Here is a 13,244-nt window from a genome sequence, read left to right as displayed (position 1 = left end):
AGAATGAACTCTTACCATTTGCAACGATGTGGATGGAACTGAAGGGCATTATGCTAAGTGAAATAAGAGAAAAACTAGTATGATAAATTCCACATAGTGAAATCCTAACAAAACAGATCAACACAGGGGAAGGAAACGAAAGATGAAAACCGAGAGGGCGGCAAAAGATAAGAGACTCAACTCTAGGAAACAGGGTTGCTGGAGGGGAAGGGGGTGGGAGATGGGGTAACTGGGTGATGGGCATTAAGGAGGGCACTGGGTGTTATATGCAACTGATGAATCACTGAATTCTACCCCTGAAACTAGTAGTACAGATGTTAAATTACAAAAAAACCTCACTAGGTGATTCCGATGTGCAGTCCAGGCTATGAATCACTGCCTATGGTTCTACACAGTAAACCGAGGAGCCACGAGAGCAAGCGAATACTGGAATGACGCAGTGGTGCGCAGGAAATACCAGATTCTGCTTTGAAAGATCTGGAGTGGGGCTCAGCATTCCTAACGGATATCTCAACATAAGGGCTAGAACAGATCACGGCCTCCATCGCACATCCTACAGAAGCTCCACAGACATGATCATGGACTACATTATGGTTTACATTACTTTAGGTGGTTTAACCCTCTCCCTTCTTCAGTGGCATTGCTAAAGTTACTCTTTGGCTCCCTCAGGATCACCCTGGTGGACAGATACCCATGGAAAATAGGGGGTCTAGAAAACATCCCCTTCACGTGGCCCAGTGTGTGCTGGGTTTTATCGGAGGGGAGGATATGGGCCGAACAGTGACCTCCCGAAATTGAAGTCCTAACCCCAGTACCTCAGAATGTGACTGTATGTAGAGACAGGAGCCCTGAAGAGGTCACGGAGTTAAAATGAGGTCATGAGAATGGGCTGGAATCCAATAATACTGCCCTCACAAGAGACAACCAGACAGAGATACAGAGGGAAGACCGGGGGGGGGGGGGGGGGGGGAGGACGGGGGGGGGGGGGGGAGACACGGAGGGAAGACCGCAGTCTGCAAGCCCAGGAGACCCACTGGAAGGGGTCAACCCTCCCAACACCTTCACCTCAGACTTCTGGCCTCCGGGATCTGAGAAAATAGTTTAAGCCACCCGAGACCATGTTGTTTAAGGAGTCCTAGCAAACCAACACTGGGGGCTTGGTTTGTGGGGTTTTTTTTTTTTTTTTTTAAAGGTTTTAGAGAATGAGTAATGCAGGGGGGGTGGGCAGAGGGAGGAAGAATCCCAAGCAGACTCCGAGCTGAGCGCAGAGCCCGACTTGGGGTTTGATCCCATGACCCTGAGAGGACAAACCGGAAACCAAGAGTCGGACACTTAACCAACTGAGCCACCCAGGCATACCTGTGTATCTATTTTGAACCCTGGCTCTGCCACACACCTGAGATCTTGACTGAGAACTTGCATGAAGACTTACCCACAAGGAAGGTAGCCACCCTGCTTTTTGTTGTGATCTCGGTTTTTGGTATTCAAAACTCACTCCCCCTCCTCTTTCTCCTCTGTGTTCCAGATAGAAACTGGTGCCTGGTTAGGTGACCTCCACGTAAGTCCCAGGTTCTGGCATAAAATTGCTTTCCCTATGTCCACCCAGCTAGGCCAGAATGGGCATGAGTGATCTCTTACATATGTAAATTAGTATTAAATTCAATTTTCACAGAATTTGCAAAAAAGAATCAAGTTTTCTCAGAGATAGAACGCATCAGTGAGATTCTAGGTTCTTCTAACCTTTCAGGTACTGCCAGAACTACATTCCAGCGTTTTTGGAACAACCTTGCTTCCAAGGAACAGTCTTTGTGGTCTTGGTGGGTTCCTAGGAAGGCAACCTCAGCTCCGCCATGTAATTTTTCCACCATAAAAATCACGAGCAATTTCGCTATAGAAAAATTCCAACACAACACATGGACACGTTACCAAGAGCAATGCCGAGTGAGAGCAAAAGCAAGAGAATAGCTGGAGGGAAAGTCATGGCGCCATGTCCGTGCTGGCTTTTAGACAGCCTGACCTCCAAGGTGGTAGTGCTAGACACACAGGAGAGGTTAGAAAATTGCGTTTGTAGAGCTATCAACTTTTCTAAGCTTAGACGGCCTTTTAAATTTGGTTGAATCCGTAGAAAACAGCTGTTACCAAGGTCAGAAGCTCCCACGAGTTTAATATGAACTTTTTCTCCACCCAACTTCACCTCCATAGGATGCTCTCTGCTCCTTATCAAGTTTTTATACCTTTTTCTTTACCACGCCCCAGAGCTTTTCTCCTAATAGGTCAGGTGGTGTGTTCCAACGTTTTCCTCCTTTCCTCTCTCCAAAATGCCATTAGATTTTGCTCCTGTCCCCTCAAAATATTTGTGCTCTCATTTGACTTTTGGATGTGAAGTTCTCCACTATAGAAATTCAAAACAAACTCGGAGAGGCAGCTCTGAGTCAACAGAGCATGGGATGATCAATATGCAAGTCAGGAATTAAAGTATGGAATTAGGGGTGGGGGAGGGTAAGATCAGCCAAGGCAATCCAGAGTACTCAACTCGAACATGAAGGCCTGGTCTTGGGAACATGAAGAAAAGCAGAAGTTAGTCCTCAACTACTTGCAAATAGCTTAAGAACACTGAAATTATGTCCATTTATAGTACCACTTGGGGATGACTGGTGGGGGCAGAAATTCCAGCTCAAATACTGATTCCCCGAGATCAGGAAACCAAGTCACAAAGATGCTCGGGCCAGGAGGTCCAAATACAATAAGGCAACATTAAGGCAAAGACCTAAAGATGAAGCTAAATACATCCCAAGTGACCTGAGAACTTATCTGTGGACAAGGTTACGTACAGAGAACCCCACTCAGTCTTTGTGTTAAGATGGCTCACTAGAGAGTAGCTCCGTTGGTTAAGTGTCCAACTCTTGATCTCAGGGTTGTGAGTTCCAGCCCCACGCTGGGCATGGAGCCTACTTGGGCGGGGGGGGGGGGGGGGGGGGGGGGGGGGGGGTGTGGGGGGGGGGGGGCAGAGATGGCTTTCTAGAAGTCAGCAAACATCCTATAAACGGCCAGATGTTAAAGATCTGAGGCTTCGGGGGCCAAATGAGGTCTCTAACAACCCTTTAAAGATATGAAAAGCATTCTTAGATCATAAATTGTATAAAAACAGGCCATGGGCCCTACTACTTCACCAATTCCTGCTCTGTACCAAACTCCCAGACCAGATCCTAGAGCAGAGGGCTCTCCTGGCCTCCCACCCGTTCTCAACCAGCAGCTGCTGGGCTGAGAGCCGCCCCCGCCGTTCCCAGATGGAGGCTGGAGGGCTTCACCCCAGTGGGGCAAACACAGAACACCCCCCAGGTGTAGCCAAGAAAGAAAGGTTGAGAACAGAGAGAAAGGCTGAACACAGATGTGGTCCACGTTTCTGAAATCCGAAAGTATGAAAAGATGATCTAGTTCACATTCTGCCACACCAAACAAGGCAGTATATTCATGCATCCAAACTCTTCACGCAGGCTTTTGACGTGAAGCTGGAAAGATGTGCTGCTTTGCTCAAAGGAGATTAAATATGAAGACCTCCTACTACCACCCCATCCCCCCACCCAGGTCTCAGGATGGAGACCGTCCAGAAGGTTCAGCTACAACTACAATGATCCATAAGGGATTAGGAGAAGGGAGGAATGTGGAGGGGCAGGCCTTCTTAGAACAGTCTGCTTAAAGTTACTGTTGGAAAACAGGAGGGTGGAGTAAGAGGTGAACTGGGTGTTCCTAATGGGCCAGTTCTGAGGCTGCCATCCACCTCACAGGGCAGACAGCCAGAGAATTCCCTTTGTACTTTCACATTCCAGTAATTCTTGAGACTTGGGGCACGCATTAATTTTCCACTAACACCTCTGTAGAACAAAACTTTGGTTACCACCACCCCTGGACTCCTGGGTCCCTGCTTGGTGGGTTTCTTTTGCTGAAAGACAGCTGGTCCATAGGAAATTTCAAGCTCTTAGCCTCCAAAATGGGACCTTAATCAGATGTGTGCCAAAAGAACTTAAATAGGTCCCAAAGACAGCTTTGACTCAAAATTCCCTTACTAAAAGTCGAATTAAAAAAATCTAAGTTCTAGGAGGGTAGAGGCAAGAGTTTTTCTGCATTTCCCACAGATGTATGCTAAGTCCCTCGAACTGTGCTTGGCACCTGGTAACTCAAGTATTTGCTGAATAAGTGAACCAAAGTTGTTGGTAAAACTTTAACACTCATAAATGGCTTCATGGAAAAGAACCTAGCCTGAGAAGCTGATGGTATAGTGGTTTTCACCCCCAGAGAAAAGCAATAAAGAGATGGAGTGGAGACCTCTGTTCTCTGGCTATTCAGCAGGGCTCCCAACGCAGGCGGACCGTCTCACTCACAAAAGCGGGAAAGGTCCCGCTGAGCAGGGGGTGGTAGGTTTGGAGAAGCTGAACTCACTGACACGTGAACTACTGATTGAAATGCAAACTTTCTCCGGAGAAGATAGGGTATCCTAGAATAAAAGAAAAGATGAATATCGGAAAGTCAGGCATCCATGACTTCAGGGACAACGAGCAAAGCCACTGGACCCGTCTCGGAGGGCACTCTGGGGAATGTGCAGCCTTTTGTGGTGAATTTGGTTGTCCTTTCCTATCACTTGGTGCTGTTTCTCTGAGAAGAGTGAAAAGTGATATGGAACCCGCCTTGGCCAAGCCCTCCCACGTCCCCGCCCTCCTCCAACACCTGTTCAGCTGAAGATAAACGTGGGAGGGAGCGGGATCCCCTTTAAAACTGCAATCCTCACTTCAAAGCCAGGGTTTACAGGGCAATTAACACAGGCAGGAACACCTGCGTCCTCTTCAGGTGTTAGGTAAAGTAGCAAGGTCAGGGCATTAGCTGGAGCTGCCCGAGAATCTGCACCTGTAACACATTAGCAGCTCAAGCAGGTCCAGCCGAGCGCTGAGGAAGACAACCATAGCACCTCACAGCAGCCCAGGGAACGTGGGTTCCGAAAGAGCCTCTCTCAGAAAAGGAGGCATACTTGGATAGGCCAGCGACCACAGTTCTAGAAAGGTTAGTAAATTGAAAGTTGATTTCATTCACTTGTATATTCACTCGGTCATTTGACATGTGGAACACTGTCCAGGCCTGAGGCTAGCCTCAGAGGGTATGGTCACGAACCAGGGGACACTTGGTCCACCCCCCCCCCCCCAAGCGGGCTGACCATCCAGTGACTGAGGGTCTAACCCAGGGAAACCGAGGCTGCCTGCGATTTAGACAGTTCCTGCCCAAACCACCTGTCTCCTCTTTTCATACCAGCTCCTCTTCAGCAGAGGATCATGAAGATGTGCTTTCTGAAAGGGGGCAGCGTGCCCCGAGCCAACGATTACCCACAGCACACCCCCCCCCCCCCCACCCACCCCGTGCCGGTCCTGAGCTTTGTCGGCAGTGGGCTGAGGACCAGAGGGTCTGCTTCCTAGCCTTGTCTCTGCCCAGAACGTCCTTCGTGACTTCAGGCAAGGGGCAAGCCTCTAAGATCCTTTGAAGTGGGATAACTATGCCTTTTTCCTGCTCTTATGGGCACATGAGTAGGGCGCTTTATGTGGTCAGCAAGCAAGAAACACAGATACACTTTGTGATCCCCGCCCCCCCCAGGCACTGCACTTTTGGGCTTTCCTACATTTGAAAAAGTATCTAAAAACTAGCGTACAGTGGTGTATAAACACCATTTCTGGATGTGGAGTTTGCTTTTTCAAAAATTTCTACCGTACTGTCCAAAACTGTCCAGTGAGCACCTACTATGTGCACCCAACGTGCCAAACGTGGGGGGGATTCAACAGTATGAGTGGTACTGTTCATCCAGCACTTCCTATGTATATCAGCTCATTTAATCCTCCACCATAACCCTGTAACTTCACTAATAGGATTTGAGAGACCACTAAGGTAAAGAAACCAAAGTCACAGAACAATTTAGTCAAGCTAGGATTCCAACTGGCACAGTTCCTATTACTGCTCAGGTTTTGACCTCCGAGCCCTCTGTAGGAACTGTGACCCACCAGACAGCACATTCTCCAGTCTTCCCTCCAATGTGGCCTCAGCTAGAGTGCAGGGCTCTCAAGCTGGTAGGGCTGCTCTAAGTGACCTTCTTGTTCTCCAAATCCCACACAAACCCATTTGCAGAAAGATCACATTAACTTTGACCTTTTAACAGGATTTGGCAATACAGATTATGGAAAAGTGGGGGTTTTGGCATCCCTAGGTCATTATATCCCGCGGGAACAGGGTCCTAAGAGCAGTACCTAATGAGCTGCAGAGGGACAAACACTGCCGAGGGGAAGCTACGGGCCGTGGCAGTCCACAAACCACAAAACGGAGCTACAGCCAATGCAATTTAAACACCTAACAGTGATAAAGTATTTTCTCTTGCCCAGAAAGCCATTCCTAGCTGCTTCTAAGCTCATCTCCATCATCGATACAGTATGAACTACAGGACTTTGAACTGGATCATCTACCACTGCGTATTGGTTAGTTTCAAAGGCCTTAGTCTAAAAATCAGGTCTCTAAGCAGACCAGACAGTAACTTATTCTACAGGCATTTTGTAAGGCTATTTTAAGCTAATAGATGCTCAGTAAATCCTTACCGGATCAGGAAAGTTAGAATGTTTACTAGATACTGCTTCGTTCAAAAGTTGGATTTTCTGGACATCCCCTACACAATGTATTCATTTTTAAAAAAGCCTTTAACAGGTTTTACTGATAGACCCAATAAATGAAAGGTAAACATGAACCTCTTGTTCAAAACTACATGGTCGGGGGGTGGGGGGTGGGGGGTGGGGTAAACTTGTGGGGAAAAACAGCCACAAGAGGCTAGCACCCTGATAAATTTATATGCTTAGTTTGGCTATAAGAGTCTTAGATAAATCACACCCCAACGGTGAAATCTTTAATAAAGGAGTACACCCTGCATCGGATTATAACACTGAGCAGTACATACTCTAAGCTTGGTAGGCTGTCACTGGCATTCACTCAAGTTTAACTTTGGGCACTTGGCCCAATGCACACTGGGTTAGATGGTCTCGAGACAGCCCTGTGATTAAGAAATCCTTCAAGGAAGGAAAGCTATACACATATGAACCAATATTGTATATGACAGAATATGAATTATTTAAGGACAGATCTCCAGGATGGTGGTTAACTGAAAAACCACTGTCATGGTGAGTGTTGTTTTCCATCAAACGGTCTTTTAAATTTACTGCCATCTGAATTTATAGTCTTCCTTAGACCCCAGGATCTTGAAAGTTCTACCTCCTCTGTAGGCACCTCTGGGATGATGAAAGGGCCTGGGCCCAGACCTTGAAGTCAGACAAACCTGGGTTTGAATCTTGGCTCCCACGTGTATTAACTTTGTGACCCTGACCAAGTTTACTTAATCCTGGAGTTTCGGTTCTTCCCCTGTAAAACTGAAATACAAAAGAGTGGCTTTGAGGATTAGAGATAATGTATGTAAAGTGCATAGAATGGTGCTGAGTACAAAGTCCTCAGGCTGTCATTTCATATACAGAAGGCAAACGTGGGAAGGTGCTTGGGTGAAACCCTGGGAAACAAGTATACAAAGGTGGGGGGGGGGGCGGTCCAGAACAAAGATTCTGAACCCAGCTTTCCTTCTCCGTACCATTTAGGTCTCTATAGCTTTTAGGAATAACAGATCAGATTAACACTACCATGAACATGGTGGGAGTAAATTTTTTTTTTTTTTTTTTTTTAAGTCCCATAAAAAAATTTAAGTTCAGAAGGACTTCTGTAGTTCTCACTTGTGCTAAAAACTGTTCAAAGGACGAGGGGTAAAATCCGGGCCATCTGTCAGTATTTCCCAAGCAGCTCAGCTACTGTACTTAAGCTTAATTAAGGATCATCCAAGAGTTGAGGAGTCTGGTCTCCTGGAAGGCTAGTTTTTAGTTTTTGGTTGATTTGGTAGGAGTAACTACTCGTGCACCTGTAGAAGCCTCTGTGCCTCTTGAATTTAAATGGGTTTGCACAGTGACCAGATGGAGGACCGTGGTTCCTATGTAAGTGCTTAGCCTTTAATGCACGTTGCATTAACACACAGGCTCTGATCTGGGAGGTTTGGGATGGGCCTGGACACTAACAAGCTCCTAGAGGATACTGCTGGTTTCCAGATCCCACCTGGAGCAAGAGCCTCTAGGAGCCGAGACAATAAATCCACAAACCAAGCACAAGTCCCCCCATTCTTGGGGTTCAAAAGCAAACAGGGGCTCAGTAACTGCCAATCAACTGTCTTCAGGAATTTACGGAGTTACAGGAACAGTATAACCGTATACACAGAACCCTGGATTATCCATAAAACAAAGTAACAAAACCAGAAAATATTCACAGGGACCACTACTCATTTTCCCCAGATGAAAAACCCCTCTCCCATTCCTCTCATTCCCAAAAACAAAGTTCCTTATTTTTCTGTGATGTAAAATAGCCTTGTTAGTTCTCATAAGCTGTTCTTTTGGATAGCCATTAATGAGAACACTTAAAGACATTGATAGTGTCTCTTGGGGAGTCAGTGTAAAAAAAATTAAACCAGGGAAGAGGAGTAACAGTATTAACAGTCAACTTAGAACACTAATCCGGCACCAGTGGTTTCTGAAAATTGGACATGCATTCTGCAAGTACCACTGATTTATGTGCAGTCTGACCTTCAGGGACTGAACAAATGAGTAAACCATCTCAGGGACACTTTCCCTGTGAGAGGCTTTGTACTAGAATGCTAGGAAAACAACACGTCCTAATACTGTGGTCATGTGGATGACACATGGGGCTGGCGCCAGGCAAACAATCCTGGTGCTAGTACCCTCAGGTCATCCCACCAGCTGGATAACCTTGCTTACCCAGTTAACCTCTTCAAGTCTTTACCTGTCAACTGAACATACTCCTACCCCCCATCTCCCCCACCCAGGCCTCAGCACATTTGATTGGTGTTGACCACCCATGTCCTGGATAAGACAATGCTTCCCAAGCCCAGGGAGTATTGCCCCACTTAAAGGATGGGGGTCATTCCACTGCCGACAAGATTTTAAAGCACCGTATGCAACGTAACTGATTACTGGTTTGCGTACCACAAACTCACCAGCCCTGAAACCACTTATGTCTGAAACTTTGAGCATGTGAACTAAGATCTCAGCGGCCCCAAAAGCATGGTGATTGATTCATCTGTTACATTATGAATAAAGCTTTTCTCCAAATTCACTTCTGGGGATTGCTGCATTACCTTGTACTACCCAATATTTATCCTGGCACCCCAGAGCGTAGGATTGGCTGAAACAGTCTGGCGGGAGTGTGATTCCCAGTACCTTGCACCATACCTTTAAAAAGCAATTCGTGTTTATGGATCTATGCCCCCCATTCAAAGCAGTGGACCAAAAGCCAAGAACTCAACGGTGAAAACAAATCAACCCTCACCTCCAAAAGGCTGCAAGCAGGGAACAGTAATTTGAGAATGAGAACCACCTGGGAAACGTTTTCCAATCTACATGGATTCCCTAGCCCTAGTCAGGGGTAATTTTAACAAGCACCCAGGTGATCTGTGGACTGCACTTTCAGGAAGTACTCTCCTTATGGCTCAACAAGCTCAACATTTCCCCCCCCCCCCCCACACACACACCCACGTCCACAGCCCGCAAACCTCCTCCATCCTTTTGCCTCCAGAGACCGTTAGTGTGTTGCACTCCGTCCCAGGAGAGGGTCAAAGGACAGTCAAGGACTAAGTATTTGTCAACTGTGTTTTTGAAACAAAACGCAAACGCGGCCATCCGTCTTTGCCACGGCGCAGTTTGCACCCACAATCCAATCCACTTAGAAGCTTTCAGCCTCTTCCTCTCCACCACACGAAATATTCCAAGAAGCGGTAAACGCCTCAGGGTCCTAGGGTGCAAAGTCTAGGTGCACACTTGATTGCCCCTCATTGCTCTGGCCCAAAAACCACACCGAGAGGTTTGCACTAAAGGACTCCCCAAGCACATCCCGGCGCAACCGTGGCCCCCAGTCACCAAGCGCGTCTCCAAAGCCCTCCTCTGCGCAGCCGCCTTCCCAACTAGCCCCGGTGCTCGGCGGCGGACTCGGCAGAGCCCGGAGACTCACCTGAAACACGTGGTGAGCTCCCCCGTAGGCTTCAGACACGGGTATTTCGTCGTGGCGATCTTGTTTTCTGAGCAGATCTCTCTAGGAAGACAGAGCAGCCACTTCGCTGGCCGTCCGCGGAGAGCGAAGGGCAGGGCGCGCGAGGGTGGCAGGGCGCTGCGTCCCGGCGCGCCGAGCAGGCGCTGGTCCCCGAGCGCGGACGCCGAGCGGCCTCGGGGCCTGGGCTGGGGTCCGCCGGCGCGAACCCAGCCCCGGAGGAGCCGTACCAGGGCGCCCCAGACCCACTGACGGGGAGCCCGGGCAGGGCGCGGAGTTCAATGCCGCCCAGGGTAGTTGAGCCCCCAGCCCGTGCCAGCGGAGCCGGGGCGCTGGGGGGCGTGCGGGCGCCTGCAGGGGCCGGGATACTGCCCCCACCCCACGAACCGGGCGCGCAGCCAGCCGGGGCTGGCAGCGCTTACCTGTCGCCGTCCTCGGGCTCCTCTCGGTAGCTCCACGTGTGTCCCAGCGCCAGGAGCAGCAGCAGCGGACCCAGGCTCCTGCCCAGCTGCCTCCTCGCCGCTCCTCCCCGACTCGGAGGCGGCGGCACCATCAGGGAAGCTCCCGGCTTCTGCCCGGCGCTGGAGCTCTTTCCCCGCCTGTGCTCGGCTTCTCGGCGGCCGCTGCCTTCCCTCTCCCCGGCAGGGGGCGCCGGAGGGCAGGGGCGTCTGCGCCACCTGCGCGAGGCGCGGGCCTGGGGGTGTCCTGGAGCGGGGGGTCAGGCTAGGAGTCGGGGTGTGGGTGCAGAGGCGGCGGAGGAACAGGGAGGTGGGTCGCCTGCGGTGCTCGGCCGGCGCGGGGGTCGCGGGGGCTCAGCCGTCTCGCCCAGGATGTCCACTTGGGATCCACGGACTCGCCAGGCTCGGCTTTGGGCAGCGCCCTCCCTTCTCACCTCTTCCTGGGCTGGGAGGGACGGGCAGGGCGCGCGAGCCGACGGCTGTGCGCATCTTGCCCCAGACCAGCTCGACCGGGGGGAGGAGCCGGCTCGCCCCCGGGGGAGAAGGAAGGGGGCGGGGGGAGCCTAAGGGTTAATAAGCTTCCTTCCTGGCGTCAGGTCACCTCTGAAGGCCAGGGCAGGCCTCTGGTCGCCTTTCGCCCTCCAGTGCCTACGCCCTGCTTTCCCGCCACCCTGGGCTCCTCTCGGCAGGATTCGGGAAGGAGTTGTCGGAAGGACAGGCGCTTCTCCCCAGCTGCTTTTCACGCCCGGGACAGTACAGCTTACAGGGCGTAGCAGCCTGGCTTCCTTAAGATCTTAAAAGAAAGTTCTCCGGTCGTTTCAATCGTTCGTAAAGCCGCTCTTTTCTTCCCAATTGGAGCCGGGGACAAGTGAGCCGCGCGCTTCTCTTTCCTTTTTCTTCACCCCCCCCCCCCCCGGGGGGGTCTTATATGCTCTTGCCATGAGCGGCTTTCACGAGGTTTCCACGCCACGTGAGCCACCACACGTGAGCGCTGGAAACTCCTCCAAGACCAGGTGAGACCGAGGGGCCCTTAATCGCCGGCCCTGCCAGCCGCTAGTTAACCGCGGCGTGAGCACGCCGAGCCCGCAGACCCCGGGCGGGGGCGGTAAATCCGCTCATTTGGTGATGACCCCACTGTCCTTCGTTATTCCTCTGCATCTGGACGCTTGGTTGCACATCAGGAGTTTCCGTGCCTGGTGACATAGACGTGCCCCACGGAGCCAGGCAAGTGGTCGTGGCCCAGAAAGAAATTGGAACAGCACAAGGTTGTAATGCCGAACCAACACGTGGTTCTGCAGAGGCCAGGACCGGGCGAAAGGTAGCTTGTTCACAAGTTACCGGTGTTAAGCAGGTGCTTGGGTTCAGAATATTCTGGTCAACTGAGAATTACCGTGCATATCACATACACCTTGACATTTTTAAGAGCAATGGCAGCCTCCTCCCTCTGTAGAATGCTTTTCTATTTTCCAAAGGTTTTTCACATTCATGATTTTATTTGATACACTATGCCTTAAAACTAGGAATCCGATTTCTTAGTAAGGTGGGGTTTTTTTTCCCTACAAATCTTACACAGACTTAGCAGACCATAAAACAGACTTGATATTAAAATATAGTGCTACACACAAAGAAAGTTTTCACGTGGTAATTCAGAAGACCCTTCAGAAGCTTGCAACACCTGAGAATGAGGATCATGGGATCAGGAAAAAAAAAAAAACAAAAAACAAACGATCCGGATTCAAATCCAGGCTGTGTGACTTATTAGCTATGTGACTTTGGGCAAGTTGCTTAACCTTTCTGAAATTTATTTTTCTCATCTGCAAAATGGGGAACCTCCCTCATAAATGTTTATGAGTATTAAATGAGGTAGTGCATATAAAGTTTTTTTTAGTGCCTGCCATGTATTGAGTGCTCAGTAGACATTAACTATTATTATTTTTAATGTAATTATTGCACAGAATTTTCAGTTTTAACTTTCTAGCTTTCTGCTTCCTAGATAAATAAAAGTTTATTTCACAATAGTTGTTTGGGCTTCTAAAGCGATACCTCTCTGAGCACATTGAAAAATAAAGGCATCCTGGAACTTATAAAAATTGTATCACTTTAGATTGTACCACAAACCTGTTTAGTCTCCATCTTGCAGGGAAGACGCTATCCTGTAGGAGGGTCTGTTTTTATTATCAATTACTTTGATATCTTGCTATCTTTTTTCTCATTTTTACTTGTTTTTCTACTGTTGCATGGTGGACGTTAGTTCTACAAGTAATAGAATGGTGAAGATTAGTTCTCACTTTCATTAAATAGTTAATAAGCCACATATGGAGACACGAAGCTTGGCAGAGAAAGTAATTCAGGCTGCAAAATGGTAAAAGCAAAACCGTGCCCATTATGCACAGGGGACATAATTGGGGACAAAGCCAACTTTGCCGCCACCTTATTTTCAGCCCAGTACACTGAGCACGCATGACAAAGAGGCGTCAGAGAAGGTGCTGGGGCCATGCAATCAGCCCAGGTTTGCCTGGGGAGGAAATTCTAAGAGTGGGTGATCAGAGCATTTCTGGAAGAGGTGAGCTGGAGCAGAGACCTGGAGAAAACCTTTGCCCTGAGGCCTGGAATTTAAACTCCTTG

General features: G+C 49.2%; 1 protein-coding gene across 1 annotated transcript in view; it reads right to left on the bottom strand.

Moving 5' to 3' along the window:
- CCBE1 (collagen and calcium binding EGF domains 1) overlaps nt 1-10,870 on the bottom strand; it is a 223,382-nt gene extending 212,512 nt beyond the window's left edge. Inside the window, exons 1-2 of the mRNA XM_034995890.1 lie at nt 10,584-10,870; nt 10,126-10,206 (exon numbers count right to left, since the gene is read on the bottom strand). Coding sequence (XP_034851781.1) covers nt 10,126-10,206; nt 10,584-10,714 — 212 coding nt within the window. The 5' untranslated portion in view covers nt 10,715-10,870. The remainder of the gene's footprint in view (nt 1-10,125; nt 10,207-10,583) is intronic.
- Nucleotides 10,871-13,244: the final 2,374 nt, after the last annotated feature.

The sequence above is a fragment of the Mirounga leonina genome, unplaced genomic scaffold, assembly GCF_011800145.1.
Source record: "Mirounga leonina isolate KUSES-001 unplaced genomic scaffold, KU_Mleo_1.0 Mir_93, whole genome shotgun sequence".
In the NCBI taxonomy this organism is placed as follows: domain Eukaryota; kingdom Metazoa; phylum Chordata; class Mammalia; order Carnivora; family Phocidae; genus Mirounga; species Mirounga leonina.
The sequence above is the reverse complement of the archived record's forward strand: the minus strand, read 5'-3'. Positions and strand labels throughout refer to the sequence as shown.